Below are 24252 nucleotides of genomic sequence, written 5' to 3' on the forward strand. Positions count from 1 at the left end.
CCCAACTGGTGAATGGGCTGTCACCATCTCAGACTTGTCCAGGTTGTCAATTAGCTGCAGGTAATCTCCTGTGGGGAGAGAAGTCCACAGGCACCTGAACTGTCTCAAGACCCGGTCTCTGGAACTTCTTTTTTTTTTTTTTTTGAGATGGAGTCTCGCTCCATTGCCCAGGCTGGAGTGCAATGGCACAATCTCGGCTCACTACAACCTCTGCCTCTCAGGTTCAATCTATTCTCCTGCCTCAGCCTCCTGAGTAGCTGGAATTAAGGTGCGTGCCACCACGCCTGGCTAATTTTTGTATTTTTAGTAGAGATGGGGTTTCACTGTGTTGGCCAGGATGGCCTTGATCTCCTGACTTTGTGATCTGCCCGCCTCAGCCTCCCAAAGTGCTGGGATTACAGATGTGAGCCACCACGCCCGGCCAGTCTCTGGAACTTCTAAGTAAACTTAACTAGATAAGCTAGCAATGCAAGCTTATGGTGGAAAGGAGGACAGTAATTATTATTTTATCACTAAAAAGTTAATACAAAGGGCGGCAAAAGGAAAAGGGGGAAAAAACCCTTAAAACCAGGGTTCTCAGTTATAGTATTAGTGTCTTAGGGCTGCCATAGCCAAGTACTACAAACTGGGTAACTTAGAACAACAGAAACTTATTCTCTCACAGTTCTGGAGGCTAGAAGTTCAAAATCAAGATATTTGCAGGGTTGGTTCCTTCCTTCCAGGAGGATCTGAGGGAGAATCTGTTCCATGCTTGTCTTTCAGCTGCGGGTGTTTGTCAGAAATCTTTTGGCATTCCTTGGCTTGCAGCTGCCTCACAGCCATCTCTGCCTCTGCCATCATGTGGCCTTATTCCCCATGTGTCTGTGTGTCTCCAAATCTCCCTCTCCTTTCAAGGACACAGGTTCACCCTAATCCAGTATGATCTTAATTTGATTACATCTGCACAGGCCCCATGTCCAAATGACATCACATTCACAGATATCAGAGGTAGGTTTTCATAGGTTGTCAACATTTCTTTTGGGAAGGCACAATTCAACACACAGAAGGTTTTTAAAACTTTTTTTTTTTTTTTTGCTGAAACATTTCAGTGTAAGTTGTAATCACATTGCTCCATTACTCCTGAATACTTCCGTGTGTATTTTCCTTTTTTTTTTTTTTTGAGACAGTCTCACTGTGTCACGCAAGCTGGAATGCAGTGGCATGATCTCGGTTCACTGCAACCCCCATCCCATGGACTCAAGCAATTCTTGTGCCTCAGCCTCCCGCTCAGGTAATTTTTTGTATTTTTAGTAGAGAAAATACAAAAGGAATCTTGCTATGTTGTCCAGGCTTGTCTCAAACTCCTGGACTCAAGGGATATGGCTGCCTCCACCTCCCAAAGTGCTGGGATTACAGGCATGAACCATCACACCTGGCCGACTTCAGTGTGTATTTTCTAAAAATCAGGACATTCTCCTTCATAACCACAGTATACCCATAAGAATCAAGAAATTAACATGAATGCCTATTACCATCAAATACACAGATTCCATTCAAATTTTGCCAATCGTTTCAGTAAATTATTCATAACAAAAAAAACCAAAAGCAAATTTCTCCCATGTTGCGTTCTTTCTTCATGATTTAGGATCCAATCTAGGACCATTTAGTTGTCCTATCTCTTTCAAGCTGGAACCATTCCCAAGTTTTTCCTTGTCTTGAATGATTTTGACATTTTTTGAAGAGTACAGGCTCATAACTTTGCAGTGTCCTTTAATATGGGTTTGTCTGATGTTTCCTCAAGATTCCAATAAGGCTCTGTATTTGGACAGGACTATCACAGAAAAGATGCTGTGTTTTTCTCAGTGCATCATATCGGGAAACATAGGATGCCAGTTTGTCCCATTATTGGTAGTGCTGACTATTATCACTTGGTGATGATGGAACACGCTGGGTTTCTCTACACTGTGGTTATTGAATAATTAATAAACAGTTGATATGCAATTTTCAGGGAGATACTTTGAGGCTATGCAAATATCCTGCTCCTCATCAAACTTTTACCCACTGGTTTTAGCATCCATTGATGTTTTCTGCCTGAATCATTTATGACTGTGAAATAGTAATTTCTAACCCCATCATTCCTTCTATACTTATTAGCTGGCATTCAGCTGTAAGGAAGAACTTTCCCTTTTCTCTTTGGTATTCATTTATACAAACAAGCACTCATGGATATTTATTTTATTCAATAGGTTATAATTCATGACTATCATTACTTTGATTGTCACATTTGAACAGTGAAATCAGCTTCATGCTGGCCCCTGTATCCTTTTTGTTTGTTTGTTTCCATTTTTTAAATATAGAGATGGGGTCTCGTTGTGTTGCCCAGGCTGGCCTCAAACTCCTGGGCTCAGACAATGAGATTACAGGCGTAAGCCACTGTTGCCCAGACCCCTGTATCCTTTTGGCACGTCCTTATCATTCTTTGAGTGCTTCTTTGCTTTCTGGTATAAGATGTTCCAGATTTCTCTTGTACTTTTCCTGCCTCAGCCATGAAAATATCCATTTCAACAAGGAGCCATGTTTCCTTTTAGTGGGGAGTGGTATTTAGAACCCAAGATTTGGGTGCAAAGTATACTGCTTTTTACTGGGGTGTCATTGCTTCTAGGCCCTTTCAGAAGACATATATAGGAAATATGTGTATGTATACATGTGTACATATGTCTCTATTTCTGTGTCTATCCATATAGATATCTATTGACCTAGTGACAAAGTATGGATAGTATGGTAGACAGAATTCTAAAAGCGGCTTTTCTGAGATTCTTGTCTCCTGGTTATTCAATCAAACATTACAGTAGGTACTGTAGTGAAGGGATTTTTGCAAGTGTGATTACAGTCCTAAATCATTTGACCTTAAGATGAGATTATTCAGGTAGCCCTGGTCAATTCAAGTGAATCTTTTAAAAACAGAGTTTCCGCCAGCTGGGAACAGAAGGGAAGTCAGAGAGATTTGTAGCATAAGAAAGTTTGATGTGCTGTTGCTGGCTAGATGATGGGATTAGAGAAATGTGATGAGGAATACAGGTGGTCTCCGAGCTGAAGACAAGAAAACAGAAACCTCAATCCTACAAATGCAAGGAACTCAATTCCGCCAACAATGGCTTTGGAAGCAGATTCTTTCCCAGAGCCCCCAGACAAAGGCTAGCCTGACTGATACCTTGATTTGGGCCTTGTGATGCCTTGTGCCTAGAACCCAGCTGAGCCCTCTTGGACTTCTGACCTATGGAACTCTGAGTTAATACATGTGTGTTGTTTTAAGCCACCAAGTTTGTGGTAATTTGTTACATTAGCAATAGAAAACCAATACAGATAGATATTAATATAAAAATAAAACCACAAATTTACACCAATTCTAATCCAATGCCACTGAGCTTTTCTAGTTTCCCCTTTTCATATCTGTACCTCCAAAAATTAATAACTTGATTCCCACTATCTTCAAGATATTTACTTATTCACTCAATCTCCTCATATGTGTGACCAACCTCTTTACCACGTGGATCATCTGCTTGGCCTTGGCCCCACAGCACACAGTGGTTGTGCTGGTTAAGTGCGCCTCAATCCTGATCCTATCACATCTAGTAAATCTTACTGTTTGAGATGGCTCCCAAGCAGACCTCATCACTCACAGGGCCTATGCTAGCCAAGTTGCCCCTGGCCTATGGACCCATGGATGATTTATATTTATGTATGTTTTACTTTATTTAGCATCATTTCAGAGACAAATTATTTGAGAGATAAATGGTAGGTATATACCACTTCCTCCTCTAACAACATTATCACTTCCATTAATATGAAACAGGATTTTGCTAAGTCCCATTGTTCTCAGAATTGTATTGCATAGGCCAGGCGGCAGTGGTTCACGCCTGTAATCCTAGCACTTTGGGAGGCCGAGGTGGGTGGATCACCTGAGGTCAGGAGTTCAAGACCAGCCTGGCCAATATGGCAAAACTCCATCTCTACTAAAAATACAAAAAATAATCTGGACATGGTGGCAGGTGCCTGTAATCTCAGCTAATCCGGGAGGCTGAGGCAGAAGAATTGCTTGACCCTGGGAAGGTGGAGATTGCAGTGAGCCGAGATCGTGCCACTTTACTCCAGCCTGAGTGAAAGAGCAAAAATAAACTAAAATAAGTATTGGCTAGATATTCTGAAGCAATTCTAGATGAACAATAGGATGGCCACTGTCAAGCCACCTTTTTTTGTTGGTGGTGGTGGGGGGTCTCGTTCTGTTGCTCAGGCTGGAGTGCAGTGGCAGGATCATAGCTCACTGTGGCCTGGACCCCCTAGGCTCAAGTGATCCTCCCACCTTAGCCACAGGTGTGTGTCACCATGCCCGGCTTTAGGTTGTTGTTGTTAAATTTCTTTACAGATGGGGCTCATTATATTACCCAGGCTGGTCTCAAACTCCTGGGCTAAGCAATCCTCCTAAAGTGCTGGGATTACAGATGAGAGGCACCATGCCCAGGGAGGCCACCAATTTTTTTTTTTTTTGTCTGAGATGGAGTCTTGCTCTGTCGCCAAGGCTGGAGTGCAGTGCTGCGATCTCAGCTCACTGCAACCTCAGCCTCCTAGGTTCAAGCAGTTTTCCTGCCTCAGCCTCCCAAGTAGCTGGGATTACAGGTGCCTGCCACCAGACGTGGCTAATTTTTGTATTTTTAGTAGAGATGGGGTTTCACCATGTTGGCCAGGCTGATCTCGAAATCCTGATCTTGTGATCCACCCAACTCGTCCTCCCAAAGTGCTGGGATTACAGGCGTGAGCCACTGCGCCTGGCCCCATTTTTTAATGTGGTAAAGCGTAGAATAACTAGGACCCTGAATGGATAGCTGAACTTTTACTTTGCCTGACACTTTTCTTTTTTTTTTTTTTTTTTTTTTTTTTTTGAGACGGAGTCTCGCTCTGTCACCCAGGCTGGAGTGCGGTGGCCGGATCTCAGCTCACTGCAAGCTCCGCCTCCCGGGTTCACGCCATTCTCCTGCCTCAGCCTCCCGAGTAGCTGGGACTACAGGCGCCCGCCACCTCGCCCGGCTAGTTTTTTGTATTTTTTAGTAGAGACGGGGTTTCACCGTGTTTGCCAGGATGGTCTCGATCTCCTGACCTCGTGATCCGCCCGTCTCGGCCTCCCAAAGTGCTGGGATTACAGGCGTGAGCCACCGCGCCCGGCCTGCCTGACACTTTTCTTCAGAATTTGATAGACTGTCTCATCTGTTTTTTGTTGTTGTTGTTGCTTTGTTTTTTCTTTTAACACCACTCAATGATCTCTCATGTCATTTTGAGATGTTTTTGTAAACAAACATACTGTGATATAAAAAAACATATATTTAGTCTTTGTCCTAGTCCATTTTCTGCTGCTGTAACAGAATGTCACAGAGTAGGTAACTTATAAAGAAAAGTAGTTTATTTGGCTCCTTGTTCTGGAGATTGGGAAGTACAAGACTATGCATGGTGTCAACATCTGATGAGGACCTTCTTGCATCATAGCATGGTGAAAGACGTCACATGGTGAGGAAGCATGCACACAAGAGAAAGAGCGGGGGCTAAATGTATCTATCAGGACCCCACTCCCATGATAATGGCATTAATCCTCTCATAATCTAATCACCCCTTAAAGGCCTCATTCCCAATACCATTACATTGGCAATTGCATTTCTTTTTTTTTTTTTTGAGACGGAGTCTCGCTCTGTCGCCCAGGCTGGAGTGCAGTGGCCGGATCTCAGCTCACTGCAAGCTCCGCCTCCCGGGTTCACGCCATTCTCCTGCCTCAGCCTCCCGAGTAGCTGGGACTACAGGCACCCGCCACCTCGCCTGGCTAGTTTTTTGTATTTTTTAGTAGAGACGGGGTTTCACTGGGTTAGCCAGGATGGTCTCGATCTCCTGACCTCATGATCCGCCCGTCTCGGCCTCCCAAAGTGCTGGGATTACAGGCTTGAGCCACCGCGCCCGGCCGGCAATTGCATTTCAACATGAGTTTTGGAGGGGACATTCAAATCATAGCAGTCTTCATCCACAGTTCCTGGCACAGAGGTCCTAATATCCTTAGAATTCCTGAGCGATAGGAGTGACAGGAGCATCTTTCGTTACTCATAGGAGGCTCCTTTCAACCATACCATATCATAAACATAACATAAATCACATCAAACATATGACATAAACCATATCAAACATATCAACTGTATCATAAACATACTGAGTTTATGATAATAAGGTGACTCTTAGATAATGGAAGCTAATTGTCAGGGAAGCCAACCATGTGTTTAGGGAGTTGGCACTTTTAGCCCCACCCGCTAACTTTCAGGGAGGGGAGAAGGGCTGGAAATTGAGTTCAGTCACCAATGGCTAATGTTTTAATCAAGCATGCATATGTAATAGAACTTCCTATTACTTTTTTGTAATTAAAAAACCCTTACATGGCCGGGCGTGGTGGCTCACGCCTGTAATCCCAGCACTTTAGGGGGCCGAGGCAGGCGGATCACGAGGTCAGGAGATCGAGACCATCCTGGCTAACACGGTGAAACCCCGTCTCTACTAAAAATACAAAAAATTAGCCGGGCGTGGTGATGGGCGCCTGTAATCCCAGCTACTCGGGAGGCTGAGGCAGGAGAATGGCGTGAACCCGGGAGATGGAGGTTGCAGTGAGCCGAGATGGTGCCACTGCACCCCAGCCTGGGGGACAGAGCAAGACTCTGTCTCACAAAAAAAAAACAAAAAAACAAAAAAACCTTACACTTATTAAAATATAAACCCTAAACAACAGGATTTGAAAAGCTTCTGGGCTGGTGAACATGTTGAGATGATGAGAGGATGGGGTGCCCGGAGAGGGCATAGAAGCTCTGTGCACCCCTCCTCCTGATACCTTGTCTTGCGCATCTCTGCCATGTGGCTGTTTATAACAGTTATATCCTTTATAATAAACTAGTAGTAATAAATAAAATGTTTCACTGAGTTCTGTGAGCCATTACAGAAAATCCTTGTACCTGAGGAGGGGGTGCAGGGGGTCATGGGAACCTCTGATTTGTAGCCGTCAGTCTGAAGTACAGGTGGAAACCTGGGACTCGCAATTGGCATCTGAAGTGGGGGTGGTGTCATGGGACTAAGCCCGTAACCTGTGGGGTCTGTGGTAATTACAGGGTAGTCAGTGTCAGAACTGAATTGTAGGACACACACTTGGTTTCCAGGAGTGTAAAGAATTGGTTGGCATGAGAAAAAAACCCACACATTTGGTATAAAAAGTGTCGTGTGGGTAGCCAGAAACGATTTTTCCTTTTACAGGCCATGTGTTTATTAGGAACATACTTTCTACACATTTCTTCTCTTTTTAGGACAGAGAGAGAAGAGGGAAGAGCTGAATTTGAAAAAATGTAAAACATAATAAATTTTAATTATAATAGGTAATACACAGAACTTGTTTTGCTATCTAGTAGAAAAAGTCCTCCTCTCTCAACTATAAATTTGGCTGAGAGACAAGGACAAAATAATTATATATTCACCTCCATCTTTCAGTAAAGGCAGAAAGAGCTTTCCATTTCAAATTTGTTTTGTTTTGTACCACATGTGGGTTAATTAGATAAAACCATGTCATGTGCCAGATTCAATCAGCCTGAAAATAATCAGAAAACTGAGTTTGGCATTGTTTATGCTGTTTTGGCTCAGCTAGACAAAAGCACAAAATGTAAATTGGCTCCAGAAAGCAACATATGTGTACGGGTGCCAGCTTTTCTTTCATGGGATTATCTCTAGCTGGCACCTGAGCAGCAGAGGCTGCTCTGGGTGACCATTAGACAAATCTACATGATGTAGATATCCATTTTCCTCGATTAGACAGTGGACACCATCATGAAGGGGACTTATTTTACTGCTTTGACATAGGCCAAAACTAGCTTGCCAACTATTGGCTGTCAGTCAATTGAAAATACATGTTAAGGTTAAAAAAATGAACCCACATTTTTGTTTGGCATATCCCCTTGTGGCTTCCTTTAAGCTCATTTCTTGATTTTTAATTGGTTGTAAGATTAAAAATAAAGGCTGGGCACAGTGGCTCATGCCTGGAATCCCAGCACTTTGGGAGGCAGAGGCGAGAGAATCACCTGAAGTTGGGAGCTCGAAACCAGCCTGCCAACATGGTGAAACCCCATCTCTACTAAAAATACAAAAATTAGCTGGGCGTCATGGTGAATGCCTGTAATCCCAGCTACTCAGGAGGTTGAGGCACCAGAATTGCTTGAACCTGGGAGGCAGAGGTTGCAGAGAACCAAGATCGTGCCACTGCACTCCAGCCTGGGCACCACTGAACTCCAGCCTGAGTGACACAGGGAGACGCTGCCTTAAAAAAAAAAAAAAAAAAAAAAAAAAAAAAAAGGTTAGAAATAAAGCCCTGAAACCACTCCTCAGTTGTATTTCCTTGTTGTAGGCAGTACAGTGAAATATTATTAAAGAGAAGAAGGCAGAGCATTTCACTGTCTTCCTACCTTACGGTGATTTTTTAGTGTTTCAAGGGACAAATATTTTAGCAAATATCCAAGCAATCACAGAGTGAGAAATAGTCATTTCAAAGACCTAATCATCTGACTGATGATGATAAGTTCCACATGAATTGGTTTTCTCTTCTCTTTTTGCTGTATAAACTATTTGACATTGCTACACAGAAAAATAGTATATGTTGTTCTTTTTATACTTTTTTTTAAAGAATACTTTCTAGAATATTCTAGAATGTGGGATGGGTGGTGATCATTGTCTCTAGTATGAATTAAACTCTTCTTGCTGAGGTCACCAGTGATCACCTAGTTGCAAATCCCATGAGAGCATTTTATCCTTACATTTTATCCTTACTTGACTTATCTGTGAGCACCTGGCATTTCTCAGTTGTTTTTTTTTTTTTTTTTTTTTTTTTTGAGACGGAGTCTCACTCTGTCACCCAGGCTGGAGTGCAGCGGCCAATTTTTGTATTTTTAGTAGAGATGGGGTTTCACCATGTTGGTCAGGCTGATCTCAAACTCCTGATCTCATGATCCGCCTGCCTCAGCCTCCCAAAGTGCTGGGATTACAGGCGTGAGCCACCATGCCGGCTCTATTTTGTTTTTTTAAAACTTACTTTGTTTCCATGACCCCACTCTCTCCTGACTTCTTCTATCTTTTCGTTTTTTATCTATAGTTTCTGTCACCTCCTCCCCTCTCCTTCCACTGTCTGTTCCTTGAGTCTTGGTGTCTTTAGAGTGTAATCTTCACTTTCTTTTCTTACTCTGTATATTTTTCCTAGCTTGGTAGTTGCCAATGAAATAAATCTAACAATCACCTTGGATCCTCCCTTTTCCTTATCTCTCCTATTTGTTCAATCCCAAATCATCTTGACTCTATCCCTTTATCATCAGGTTCACTCCTTGGATCAGTTAGAATACTGTGGTTGCAAATACAGAAAATCCAACTAAAACTTGGCTTTAAAATAAGGCAATGATTTTCTCAACAAGTTAATATATTTAAAAAGGTGGAGAAAGGGAATTTTTAAAATAAGATAGGACTAATATGACATAATGATTGTCTTCATCTAGTTTTTGTTGCTATAAAAGAATACTACGGACTGGGTAATTTGTAAAGAAGAGAACTTCATTTATTTTTTTTCTTTTTTTTCTTTTTTTTTGAGACGGAGTCTCTCTCTGTCACCCAGGCTGGAGTGCAGTGGCCGGATCTCAGCTCACTGCAAGCTCCGCCTCCCGGGTTCACGCCATTCTCCGGCCTCAGCCTCCCAAGTAGCTGGGACTACAGGCGCCTGCCACCTCGCCCGGCTAGTTTTTTTTTTTTTTTGTATTTTAATAGAGACGGGGTTTCACCGTGTTTGCCAGGATGGTCTCAATCTCCTGACCTCGTGATCCGCCCGTCTCGGCCTCCCAAAGTGCTGGGATTACAGGCTTGAGCCACCGCGCCCGGCGAGAACTTCATTTCTTACAGTTCTGGAAGTTGGGGAGTTGAAGGGCATATGGTGCTGGTGTCTGATGAGGGCCTTTGGGCTGCATCATCCCACTGTGGAAAAGTGGAAGGGCAAGTAAGCACGTGCAAAAGATAAAAGCAGGAGGGGCCAAGCTTGCTTTATAACAACTCACTCTAGTAACAACTAACCCTATCCCATGATAATGGCATTACTCCACTTATGAGGAAGGAGCCCTCATTACCTAAACACCTCCTATTAGACATCAACTCCCAACACTGCTGCATTCAGTATTAAGTTTCAACATGAGTTTTGGAGGGGACATTCAAACTATAGCAACCATTTACTGCTATGTGTGGACTTTGTTTGGATCTGAGGTGAACAAACTAGCTATTTAAAAGTTTTCTGTAACAATGAAACTTGGATATTAGATGACACAAAAGGTGATCAGTAATTTTTGTTAGATGTCCCAATGGTGCAGCTATGTCAGAGATGTCCATATTTGGGAGGAATGCACACTGAAATGTCCAGAGTGAAATTTCTTGATGCGTTTTAAATAATGAATCGGAAAAAGGAAAATAAATGAAGAATTGTGGCAGAATCTTGAAAATAGTTGAAACTGGTTTTGGGAGATATGAGAGTTCATTATACTATTCTTTCAACTTCTTCAATGCTTGCAATTTTAAATGCACAATTAAAAAATTATAATAAAGGAAATTTTTACTCTCATAACTAAAAAGTTTAGAAACGGGGTAGCCATCAAGTGAAGCTTCATATAGTCAACAATATCATCAAGGACTCAGTTTCTTTTTAATTTCCTCATGGCTTTCAGTGGTGTTTGCTTTATCCTAAGGCCATCTCTTCTCATGGTATAGGGACCACATATCCTGGTTTGCTAGACAGTCTCAGTTACATCTATTGTCCTAACATAATTATTTATAGCACTATGTTTCTTTCAAATGTGACCTCGTTTTGGATGATAAATTAAATAGTCACCCTAGTTTATGGTTGTCAAATGACTGCCAACCACAATTAGTGCTTCACGCTTCTCTGTTCATGTCCAGCTAAAGAGAGAAGCTGCTGTCCCAGAAATAACCAACAAACCTTTCCTATAATCCCAATGTCCCAGAAGGGCAAGGTGTCCATGCATGAAACAGACATCATGGCTAGAGTGATGGGATGCATTGGTTGGCTTAGGTCAATCAGGGGCTACCCTGAGAATAGGGAACAAAGTCAATGGATGGGTCCATGGTAGGTGGGGCCAAGAGGGATTAAACATGGGGAAGAATCCAGTCAAAGTCACTATACTCCTCCTTGCCATATCTTCTGCCAGTGCTGTAGTTTAGGGCTCAGCATCTCTTAGACTATTGCAATAACTTTTTAGCTGATCTCCCTCCTTTTGCTTTGGCCTATCACTACACTGCTGCCACAATGATCTTCTTAGTATGTAGATCTGATCATGTCACTGCAAGATTCAACAGTTTTTGATGTCCTGCTTTCACCTATGAGATAAAATCTAAATACCTCTGCTTATTATATAAAGCTGTTCAATACTTGGCCTTTGTCTGGTTATTTGTCCACCCTCATCCATCTTCAGTCTCTTCTTTACGCTTTAAACTTTAGCAAAACTGAATGACTTTAGTATTGTTTACATACAAGGCTTTCTCACACCTTGCTTCTCCCAGTCTGCCTCATATTTATCAGTTCAGCAAATTTGTTTTCATCCTCTCATTGTCATCTTGATGCTGACTTCTCCGACTCCTTCTATGAACATTTCAGGCCTGTTTTTGGTGCCCACTGCACTTTGTCATACAGTAAAGCCAGTCTCTTTTCTGACCAGACCAGGATAGTGGTTGGTGGGTTAATTGAAAAACCAATTAAAATCTGAGATCACAACAATATACATATTTTAACCTTTTTTTTTTTTTTTTTTTTTTTTGAGACGGAGTTTCACTCTTGTGACCCAGGCTGGAGTGCAATGGCGCGATCTTGGCTCCCTGCAACCTCTGCCTCCTGGGTTCAAGCAATTCTCCTGACTCAGCCTCCCGAGAGGCTGGGATTACAGGCACCCATCACCACACACAGCTAATTTTTTTTTTTTTAGACGGAGTCTTGCTCTGTTGCCCAGGCTGGAGTGCAGTGGCATGATCTCGGCTCACTGCAACTTCCACCTCCTGGGTTCAAGCCATTCTCTGCCTCAGCCTCCTGAGTATCTGGGATTACAGGAGTCCGCCACCATGCCTGGCTAATTTTTTGTATTTTTAGTAGAGATGGGGTTTCACCATCTTGGCCAGGCTGGTCTTGAACTCCTGACCTAATGATCCACCTGCCTCAGCCTCCCAAAGTGCTGGAATTACAGCTGTGAGCCATCATGCCTGGCCCGTAACTTTATATTTTTAGTAGAGATAGGGTTTGATCATGTTGGCCAGGTTGGTCTCGAACCCTTGACCTCACATGATCCACCTGCCTCAACCTCCCAAAGTGCTGAGATTACAGGCATGAGCCACCACACCTGACAACTTTAACCATTTTTTTTTCTTTTACGTCATATATACATCACTGTTTCTCAACCTTTGTTTTCTTCATTATCTCCACCCAAAAGCTTTTTTTGACTTTTTCCCTAATAACACTCCCTCTACCCACCCACATGAAATTTTAGTGTCACAACAGACATATTGTATATCTATTCATGTACTCTATGTGTATCTGCAGGGCTGCAGGGCCAAGGCCTTTTACTTGGATGTGGGTCCTCTGGTTCAGTTCTGCCTTGGATTTCTTCCATGCTGATAATCCATCCTCTGATTCCTAACTTGAGTTTGTTTAGAATGAAGGTGGAGCAAGACATTTTAAAAGCAAACAGTATAGAATCATAGACAGTGTTTGTGATTCTCTTCCCATGCTCACCATTCAACAGCTTTTTTTTTTTTTTTTTTTGAGACGGAGTCTCACGCTGTTGCCCAGGCTGGAGTGCAGTGGCGCGATCTCGGCTCACTGCAAGCTCCGCCTCCTGGGTTCACGCCATTCTCCTGCCTCAGCCTCCTGAGTAGCTGGTACTACAGGCGCCCGCCACCGCGCCCGGCTAATTTTTTGTATTTTTAGTAGAGACGGGGTTTCACTGTGGTCTGGATCTCCTGACCTTGTGATCCGCCCGCCTCGGCCTCCCAAAGTGCTGGGATTACAGGCTTGAGCCACCGCGCCCGGCCCATTCAACAGCTTTTTAAAAATAACTTGTTTCATTAAATCTTTCCAAGGCATTTAATTTCATTTTCATAAAAACAACTATTTCCGGCCGGGCGCGGTGGCTCAAGCCTGTAATCCCAGCACTTTGGGAGGCCGAGACGGGCGGATCACGAGGTCAGGAGATCGAGACCATCCTGGCTAACACGGTGAAACCCCGTCTCTACTAAAAATACAAAAAGAAATTAGCCGGGCGAGGTGGCGGGCGCCTGTAGTCCCAGCTACTCGGGAGGCTGAGGCAGGAGAATGGCGTGAACCCGGGAGGCGGAGCTTGCAGTGAGCCGAGATCGCGCCACTGCACTCCAGTCTGGGGGACAGAGCGAGACTCCGTCTCAAAAAAAAAAAAAAAAAAAAAAAAAAAAGAAGTTACTAGGCATAAAGCACTGTTCTAAGAGCTTTACAAAAGTGAACTCATGCTGGGCGCGGTGGCTCACGCCTGTAATCCCAGCACTTTGGGAGGCCGAGGCAGGCGGATCACAAGGTCAGGAGATCGAGACCACGGTGAAACCCCGTTTCTACTAAAAATACAAAAAATTAGGCCGGGCGCGGTGGCTCAAGCCTGTAATCCCAGCACTTTGGGAGGCCGAGGCGGGTGGATCACGAGGTCAGGAGATCGAGACTATCCTGGCTAACATGGTGAAACCCCGTCTCTACTAAAAATACAAAAAACTAGCCGGGCGTGGTGGCGGGCGCCTGTAGTCCCAGCTACTCAGGAGGCTGAGGCAGGAGAATGGCGTGAACCCGGGAGGCGGAGCTTGCAGTGAGCCGAGATTGCGCCACTGCACTCCAGCCTGGGCGACAGAGTGATACTCTGTCTCAAAAAAAAAAAAAAAAAAAAAAAAAAAAAAAAAAGTGAACTCATTTAATTCGCACAAGGGAGTGCTATTATTATCACCTACTTTACTAATGAGGAAACTGAGGCACTGAGAGGTCAGTTGTCTTTGTCAAAAGTCCTTTCAAACAATAAATTTTTAGAACATTTTCCACTGAGATGTTTCGAAGACATACTACCAATGCAATCTGCCTTTCTTTTACAAAGTCTATTGAACATAATGGAATCTGTCTTTGAAGTGGCATAACTAATAAAAGTAGGCCAGTGAAAATTTAATGTGTCCTCCCTTTTGGGTTTCACAAAAATATTTTTCTTTGTTCTCAAGAAGCCAGAAAATTGAGTTCAGCTAAATCAGGAAGAGATCCTTGTTGGGAAGAGGAAAGGACTTCATTGCCCTTTTTTCCATCCTTTCTTTCCTGAGGAGGGTGAATTTACCAAAGAACCAAGGACTGGGAACTGAGTAATCTTTGTGGATGAAATTTTTCTTTAAAATTGGCTACATCTGCAGGAGTGGATACCTGAGGCAGCGGTGGAATGAGATCAGTCAAGTTTATAAGCAGCCAGCCATCTGCTCTCAATAGTTTGGGGTCTGAGCTGAGATGCAACCCTGCTGAGTCCACCTCACCTCCACCTTGCTATATTCTCCCCTTCCCACTTCTTCTATTCCCCCTTTTCCTGGCTTCTGCTCTGAAAGCTTCTCTCCAGTCCCTGAGCAGGAACAGTAGCTGCCCTAACAGGAGCTGAAGCTAACCTGGGTCTTGCTCTAATTGTTCATTTGTTCCAGGCCAGCAGCCTGCTACTGCTAGGGCCCAGCGGCTAGGGTACTCCAAACTCCAAGGAATCAGAGACCTTATTTGTATGTTTGACTCTATAGGTCCAATGCCTAGCATAGTTCCTCATACCTAACAGATACTCAATAAATATTTATTGAATAAATAAATGAATGGAAGAATGACCTGTAGGCCTTGATCCAATTCATTTGCTTAGGTTACTAGTGTCCTTTATAGTTGTGGATCTGTCTAACAAAAATTAATTTCTGTAATGAGATTATTTTTCTGAAGAGTCCTGGAGTAATTTTTACCCAGTCCTGTGAATCACCGTTTTTCATTTCCTTCCATTTGTTTCCAGTTGAAATGTCTGGCATTTCCTCTCTTCCATCTAAAAAAATCTTACCCATTGTTCATTACCTCATCTCAATGGCTAAGTCTTCACTAAACCTTCTCCGATGACCCCTATTAAAAGTGGCCATTCCCTCCTGTAAACTCTGAGAGCATTATGGTTGTAGCTCTTTTCATAAGTGCATTATACAAATTGCTTTCATATCCTCTTGTTTTCTTTATCCTTATGTAAACGAAAAGTTTTCTGAAAAGTAATTTAGAGGAGAGAGACTATCCCAATAAACAGTTTGCAAACCTGAGAGCCACAGATTTCGGTGTAAAAGGAAGGTTTGGTTCTATTTTAAGTTAGTCCTAGTTAGCCAGTTGGGATCCATCTTGAAGGATTGGCTCTTTGAGGTTTGTTTACACAACTTCCCTGAGTCAGAATGTTGGACAAATGTTATTCTCCTTTTACGGGTAAGATTTGGAGATGTTAATGGACATGTTCAGTTATACAAGCCCAGAAAATAATGGAGGTACACTAGAACTCAGACCTCTTCCTTATTCCTGTAACCACCCAATGGGTTTACTCTGCTGGCAGTCTAGACAGAGCCAATTTATAAAGACAGGGGAATTGCAATAGAGAAAGAGTAATTGACGCAGAGCTGGCTGTGTGGGAGATTGGAGTTTCATTCTACTCAAGTCAGTCTCCCAGAGCATTCAGGGATCAGAATTATTTATTTATTTATTTATTTATTATTATTATTTTTTGAGATGGAGTCTCACTCTGTCACCCAGGCTGGAGTGCAGTGGCGCCATCTCTGCTCACTGCAACCTCTGCCTCCCAGGTTCAAGTGATTCTCCTGGCTCAGCCTCCGAGTAGCTGGGACTACAGGTGCGTGCCACCACGCCCAGCTAATTTTTGTATTTTTTAGTAGAGATGGGGTTTCACCATGTTGCCCAGGATGGTCTCAATCTCTTGACTTCATGATCCACCCGCCTCGGCCTCCCAAAGTGCTGGGATTACAGGCGTGAGCCACCGCGCCTGGCTGGGAGCAGAATTTTTAAGGACAACTTGGTGGGTAGGGGGAAGCCAGTGAGCTGGGAGTGCTAATTGACCAGGTCAAAGATGAAATCATAGGGAGTGCATGTTGTCTTCTTGTGGTATCAGTTCCTGAGTGGGGGCCACGAGATCAGATGAGCCAGTTTATTGATCTGGGCGATGCCAGCTGATCCATCAAGTGCAGGGCCTGCAAGATATCTCAAGCACTGGTGGTAGTTTTTACAATAGTGATGTTAGCTCCAGCAACAATTTGGGGAGGGTCAGAATCTTGTAGCCTCCAGCTGCATCACTCCTAAATCCCAATTTCTAATCTTGTGGCTAATTTGTTAGTCCTACAAAGGCAGTCTAGTCCCCAGGCAAGAAGGAGGTTTGTTTTGGGAAAGGGCTTTTGTCATCTTTGTTTCAAACTATAAACTATGAATTACTTTCCTCCCAAAGTTAGTTCGGCCTATAGCCAGGAATGAACAAGACAGCTTGGAGGTTAGAAGCAAGATGGTGTTGATTGGGCCAGATCTCTTTCTGGGTTTAATTTTGCAATGGCGGTTTCATTCCCAGTCCAGTTCTCTTTATAGTGCTGTGCAATGCATGTGCTCATGTTCTGGTATGTATTATTATTATTCTGTGTCAGTGTTATCTTCCCTACAAGATTGTAAATTTCTAGGACCTAACTTCTTTTTTTTTTTTTTTTTTTTTTTGAGACGGAGTCTCGCTCTGTCACCCAGGCTGGAGTGCAGTGGCCGGATCTCAGCTCACTGCAAGCTCCGCCTCCCGGGTTCACGCCATTCTCCTGCCTCAGCCTCCCGAGTAGCTGGGACTACAGGCGCCCGCCGCCTCGCCCGGCTAGTTTTTTGTATTTCTTAATAGAGACGGGGTTTCACCGTGTTATCCAGGATGGTCTCGATCTCCTGACCTCGTGATCCGCCCGTCTCGGCCTCCCAAAGTGCTGGGATTACAGGCTTGAGCCACCGCGCCCGGCCTCTAGGACCTAACTTCTTAGGCATGCTAATAATATTAACTCAGTGAACAAATTAATAGACCCTCAAAACTTTAAATTCAGGAATAGAAAACAAAAATAAAGATTTTTCTTCCTGTCAACTGATTCTGCAAAGGGTATAAGGAGCAACAGAGCTGCCAAGTTGGTACAGGAGTTGGAAAACACCATAAGCTTCAACTGCTGGTTAATTTTTGCTTTAAAAAGCTTGATGGAGGCCAGGCGCGGTGACTCACGCCTATAATCTCAGCATTTTGGGAGGCTGAGGGGGGCGGATCACCTGAGATCAGGAGTTTGAGACCAGCCTGGCCAACACGGTGAAACCTCGTCTCTACTAAAAAATACAAAAATTAGCCAGGTGTGGTGGCACGTGCCTTTAATCCCAGCTACTCGGGAGGCAGAGGTTGTAGTGGCCAGAGATCGTGCCACTGCATGCAGCCTGGGCAACAGGAGACTCCGTCTCAAACAAAACAAAACAAAACAAAAACAAAAAAACCTTAATAATAAAATGGGCTTTTATATATACAAATCAGCACAAACTCATTTGTGGGAGAGTAAGATTTACAGACTTGCTTACAACTCTCTTTCCCTGCTCAGGCTCCTGAGTAGCTTGGATTACAAGGACGCGCCACCACACCTGGCTAACCTTTGTATTTTTAGTAGAGCCGAGGTTTCACCATGTCGACCAAGTTGGTCTCAAACTGCTGGCCTCTGTGATCCACCTGCCTCGGCCTCCCAAAATGCCGAGATTACAGCGTGAGCCACCGCGCCGGGCCACAACTTTCTTCTGTGTAATTTCACCTTAAATACAGCCATTTACTTGGGGGTGGTGTAAGCAAATTGTCTCTTCAATTTCTCTCCTGGGGTGGGAGAACTGTGGCATTAAACAGAAGTGCGAACAGTAGTTGAGGTTAGGAAGAAAGGCTGCCGGGAAGGGGGTCAGGAAATCTCAGGCAAGCCCACCCTCAGGCACTACAGCTAGACTCCGAGCTCAATGGCCAGGCATCTGATTCGACCAACATCAGTTCACAGGGTTTAAGCCCAGTCCCTAAGGGAGGCCTGGGGAGGGGCAAGGCCCAAGTATATAAAGCTCCCTGAGGGTCAGCGTTGGCTCTGCGCCTGCGACTGTGATTCAAAAACGTCCCGGTGCCCTTGGCTCTTTTCGGAATCTGACCCCGAGCTTGCACGGGACACACTGCCCAGCTCGGGTGAGAAGGGTAGCTTCTGGGACCCTCGCCTTTAACAGCACTGCGAGCACAGAGTGCATTGGATCTGCGAGAAGAAACCGCGTTAACTAGTTTGTCCCTAAGGCCGCCTCGTAGTCATCGCCGCGGCGCCTTGCGTCTCCGGGCCGCATTGCCATGGCTGCCCGTGGTGTCATCGCCCCAGTTGGCGAGGGGTTGCGCTACGCTGAGTATTTGCAGCCCTCGGCTAAACGACCCGACGCCGACGTCGACCAGCAGGGACTGGTGAGTGCTGCCAGCGGCCCCCACCCCCGTCTGGCTCCCTTGTAGTTTCTGCTTCTGCCCTCTACCGCCTCACCCTTGAACCTTTGTACTCCCCCGCATTCGCTCACCGTCTGTTCCCTAGCGCTCATTTGTTCCGTGGAGAGACCGCCTTGTGCTTGGCTTTGACGTTTGGGCGTGGAAGACGGAGCAGCAGTTCTGAGGATCTGTCTCCTCAAGGAGCTTCCAGTCTTGTCTGGGACACAAACCAGAAAATAGGCAATTGCAAATACAGTATAAGTGCTGTATGTGGATTTTCTTATCTCATAGGAGGCCCTAATACCGTCTTGCAGGGGACGTGGTGGGATCAGGGACGCTTCTTGGAGAAAGCTGTAGTTAAAAATTAGGATCTGAATGAATAAAAGCAGTTCATTCAGCAAAGAGAAGAGGAAAAATTGTTTCAGGTACCAGGAGTACTATCTCCAGAGTCTCCAGCACAGAAACAGGGCTCTGTTGGAAACTGCAAGTGGTGTATTCAGGATGAACCGTAGAGGTGGAAAAAGGAAGGGTCTAACAGAGAAGTGTCCAACAGAAACATATTGTGAGCCACATACGTATTTTTACGTTTCTGTAGCCATGTTAAACAAGAGAAACAGGTGGGTTTAATTTTAACGATGTGTTATCTTTAACCTGATACATGCACAGTTGCACTGTAATGTTTCAACATTCAGTATGAAAAATTGCCCAAGTGGTGGTTTAGGCTTGTAATCCCAGCGCTTTAGGAAGGCCAGGCAGGAGGATCACTTGAGACCATGAGTTGGAGGCCAGCCTGGACAACATAGGAGACGCCATCTCTGCAAAAGAAAAATGAAAAATATCAGCTGGGCATTGTGGTGTGAGCCTGTAGTCCTAGCTACTTGGGAGGCTAGGTCTGGAGGATCACTTGAGCCCAGGAGTTTGAGGTTATAGTGAGCTATGATTTCACCACTGCAATTCAGCCTGAGAGACAGAGCTAGACCCTGTCTCCAACAAAGAAAAAAAAAATGAGGCAATAGAGATTTAGAAAGTTTTAATTAATTTGTCCAGGATCATCCCTGGTAAGTGGCAGATCTGTGATTCCAAATGCTACACCTTTTCCACTATGACTTGCTGACTCCTTAGAAATAAGGATTTCTGGATATAGTATTCAGTGTGTGATATAGCTGAACAAGATTAGGCAGAAGTAATCCTTTTGTGGAGAGTTGTAAAAATTCCAGTATCAGGCTTTCAAGGTAGTTGGGAGCTGTGGTAATTGGAAGATAGAACTAATATTGGTGATTTTTACATCTGTAGGTATTTTTACTTGGAAGAGGAGAGAGTTTACAGAATCCAGAGTATCAGATAGGAAGCATCTTTAGTAGTCCAGGTGCATGAAGGCTAAAGTGTAGGCCAGTGATTCTCAAACTGTCTGAGTCCTGTAATACCCTGAAATCCTGAAGTCAGATTCATAGACAATAAAATCTACCTATAAACATAACTTTTAATAACCAATATAATGCTTTAATTGAGACATAAAGGTGAAATATTTTATTAGAAAACACGTCTACAGGCTGCGTGCGGTGTCTTGCTCCTATAATCCCAGCACTTTGGGAGGCTGAGGCGGGCAGATCACTTGAGATTAGGAGTTCGAGGCCAGTCTGGCCATCAGGGCAAAACCCTGTCTCTACTAAAGATACAAAAATTAGCTGGGTGTGGTAGCACATGTCTGTAATTCCAGCTACTAGGGAGGCTGAGGCAGAACTGCTTGAACCCAGGGGGCAGAGGTTGCAGTGAGCGGAGATCACGCCACTGCACTCCAGCCTGGGCAACAGAGCAAGACTTTGTCTGAAAAAAAAAAAAAGAAAATAACATGTTAACATGTCTACCATTTAAATATGTAAATACTTAGACATTACTACATTAGAAAACATAATGAGTAATTATTAGTTGCTGGCATATTGCACCAATTCATAGAATCACTGTGTGTGTGACAGCTACCAATGCAAATTGTTTATCAAATTATTATATTGGCTCTTCAAATAGCAGAGGGACCATCGTTCTTTACAAACTTATTTTTCCTAAATGGCGAACAATTTCTGGTAAAAATTTGAACAAAACAGTGGAATGTCCCTCAATTTACATGGCACTTGCACTTGTGGAAGATTCAGTCTGTACTGAAACAGTGTAATAATGATATATTTATATATAATAAAGTTCGGGACTAAGATTATCATAAACTTTTCACCTACTTAATCTTTTAAAATCGAGGGATGCAAACAGTTCTTTGTTATACAGGATTGTCTCATGTATTTTAGGACTTCTTAGGATCAATAGTCCCCCATCCACCAAATACCCTCCCTTCTATTCAAATTATTGTGCAACCAAACAGGGCCTCATGTACTTTCAGAATGTCCCTTAGGGGTTGTTCTGCTTCTTTTGGGAGTTCCTGGTCCAGGCAATGACAAATAATGAGGTAGAAGATTGTTGATAACAACTTTAGGCAACTTGGAAGTACTAAAAGCAGTGAGAAGCTGACAAAAGGTAAATATTAGGAAAGAAAAAAGATGGCCTAGGTGTGGGGCATATTTGGTAATCTTATTGAAAATAGAAAATAATGTTTGTCAGTGAGTTAAAGAAAAAAACTTTCACGCTATTTTAGAAATGTAATTCATTTTAAGGTTTATGAAATACATCTTCTTGGGCTGGGCATGGTGGCTCATGCCTGTAATTCTAGCAATTTGGAAGGTCAGGTGGAAGGATTACTTGAGCCCAGGGGTTCGCGACCCAGGCTGGGCAGCATAGTGAGACCTCTGTCTCTCTAAAAAGAAAAATCAAAAAGAAATAAATATATCTTGTCATATTTATTAAATAACTTTTTCTTATGTAAACTTCCCTTTTGAAACTAAGAACTAGTATTCAGTAGCCTGGTTTTTTTTTTTTTTTTTTGAGACGGAGTCTCGCTCTGCTGCCCAGGCTGGAGTGCAGTGGCCGGATCTCAGCTCACTGCAAGCTGCGCCTCCCGGGTTTACGCCATTCTCCTGCCTCAGCCTCCCGAGTAGCTGGGACTATAGGCGCCCGCCACGTCGCCTGGCTAGTTTTTTGTATTTTTTTAGTAGAGACGGGGTTTCACCGTGTTAGCCAGGATGGTCTCGATCTCCTGACCTCGTGATCCGCCCGTCTCGGCCTCCCAAAGTGCTGGGATTACAGGCTTGAGCCACCGCGCCCGGCCTCAGTAGCCTGTTTAAAGGATTAAAATAATTTTTAAAAATAGGCAAAATATCTATGTAGCATCTTGAATAAAATAGCATTTTACAATTAATGGTTTACTAGAAGTCGTGATCAAACTTTGCACTAGCAAAGCTGTTTCTCATGGAAAAGTAGAAAAGAAACTTTAAGAGGAGATTATCAAATTTTAAAGCAGTTTGAACAAAACTCAGTTTGTATGAAATGGTAGTCATTTAGTTTCATTACTTTCCTGAAAACTGTAACTCCTATTATTTTTATTTTTCTTCGATTTTTAGTTTAAGTTCAGGGGTACGTGTGCTAGATGTGCAGGTTTGTTACACAGGTAAATGTGTGCTGTGGTGGTTTGCTGCACAGATCGTCTCATCACCTAGGTATTAAGCCCAGCATACATTAGCTGTTCTTCCTGATGCTCTCCCTCCTCCCACCCTCACAACTGTTGTTATTATTAGGATAGTGTAACATGTAAAAAAAAAAAACTAGACACATACATGTTTCATTATAAACAATCCTGATATGTGAAAACTAAAACCTGTCAAACACACATATTTTCAGGCATTCATTTCCAAAAATAAGACAGTACTTTTACTATTTTGTAATGATAACATGATTTAAAACATGCTTTAACAATACTTTGAAGCTTACATTGGTAATCACATGGATTATGTACTGTATACCTATATTTTTAACTTTTTTTTTTTTTTCTTGAGATGGAGTCTCACCCTGTTTCCCAGGCTGGAGCGCAATGGCGGGATCTCAGCTCACTGCAGCCTCCGCCTCACAGGTTCACCTGAGTCTTCTGCGCCAGCCTCCCAAGTAGCTGAGACCACAGGCGCCTGCTACCACGCCCAGCTAATTTTTGTATTTTCAGTAGAGGTGGGGTTTCCCCATGTCTGCCAGGCTGGTCTCAAACTCCTTACCTCAAGTGATCCACCCTCCTCAGCCTCCCAAAGTGCTGGGATTTTAGAGGTGAGTCACCGCCCCCAGCCTAACTGATTCTTCCCTACCGTTTTTTACACCATAGTAGAAGGCTAGAATGTTAAGTTTCGTGGACAGGGACTTTATTTGTTCTCTGATACGTATTTCTAGCATTTATAATGGTGCCTGATGTGTGGTAAGCATTCCAAAAAGAAATTGTTGAATGAATGAATGTTATTCTTGAATGGGAAGAAATGAGAAGAACTTTCCTTTTAGTGAATGGAGTCAGTAAGAATTTCCAGATGTCTACCAGTGAGAACCATAAACAAAAATAGAAAATTCAGCTTATTTAAAATGTAGCTCATTATAGTCTTCCCTGAACAGGTTGATTCTTTTCTTTCCCCTTTCTTGACTAGTGCCATCATCAACTCCACTTTCTCCTTTACCTCCACCGTTCAGTTCATCAGTCACTTAGCCTCATCTCCGTAATTGTTTTCTTGCTATTCCTTCCCTTGCTATTCTCTTAGTCTTTATCGTCTCTACTCTGGCCTGTAGTGATCGCCTTTAAAAACAAGTCTCTTTGCTTCTGGTATTGTATGCTTTTTAAACTTCACACTGCCATCAGTTATTTTTCTGCAATACAGACTTGTTAATGATACCATCCCTTTTTATGAGTTTAACACGATCTATAAACCTTTCTCAGGATCTTATACAGGACTCTTCATGTACTGATCATCAAATGACGTATCCAGCCACATTTCCCATCCCCTCCATTGCACTATACCCTGTACTATAGTTACATTAAGTTTCCTTCATGAAATTTTATGGTTTTGTGACTTTACTAGAGCTTTCTCTTCTCTCTGAAATTCTTTTCCTGGCTAACTCCTATTAATTTTTTTTTTTTAAGACACGTCCATTGTGAAGCCTTCCCTGACCCCAGTTCCCCTTGCCTAGTAGAAGAAAATTGTTTTATACTGTGTGTTTTCCTTAGGAAGTTGCACAAGTTTTTATTATAGTTTATTAAGATACATCAAAATAATTTATATTAGTATAAGCACCTATGGTGTGAAGTCCTCAGGGAAAACACTGTATCTGTGATTGGCATTGTAATTGGCACATGATAGTCATTTAATTGTTTGTCTATGAAATAGCTATTCTGTTATTATTGAGCAACTTAATAAATAAACATGGAGATTTGATTTTAATATATTGACACCTGTATTTTTTCCTTGTAGAGTCCTCTTATATGTTAACCTCTAAGGGAGAGCAAGGGTCTGTGTCTGTCTTGCTCACTGCTCTTTCCCCAGAACTTAGCATAAGTCCTGGCACATGCCAAATAAATGTTTATGTGGTAAAAGCTAAGTAAGTATTTTCTGAATGAGTGAATAGTCTCCGTCTTTCCTGTCTCCATCACAACTACCACCTCTCTTGTGAGGAGGAAGAATACTTCTTTTTCTTC

At 43.2% G+C, this 24252-nt stretch overlaps 1 protein-coding gene across 2 annotated transcripts in view; it reads left to right on the top strand.

Annotated features, from left to right (window-relative positions):
* Positions 1-24252, top strand: part of DNAJC15 (DnaJ heat shock protein family (Hsp40) member C15) — a 354888-nt gene that overhangs the window by 243154 nt on the left and 87482 nt on the right. Inside the window, exon 2 of one of the 2 annotated variants that reach the window (XM_050766239.1) lies at positions 18512-18638. In XM_050766239.1, the coding sequence (XP_050622196.1) occupies positions 18531-18638 (108 nt within the window). In that variant the 5' untranslated portion in view covers positions 18512-18530. Of the gene's footprint in view, positions 1-18511; positions 18639-21987; positions 22845-24252 lie in introns of those variants that run through there. The other variant, XM_050766238.1, reaches the window with a different exon arrangement.

The sequence above is a fragment of the Macaca thibetana genome, chromosome 17 (genome assembly GCF_024542745.1).
Source record: "Macaca thibetana thibetana isolate TM-01 chromosome 17, ASM2454274v1, whole genome shotgun sequence".
Taxonomy (NCBI): domain Eukaryota; kingdom Metazoa; phylum Chordata; class Mammalia; order Primates; family Cercopithecidae; genus Macaca; species Macaca thibetana.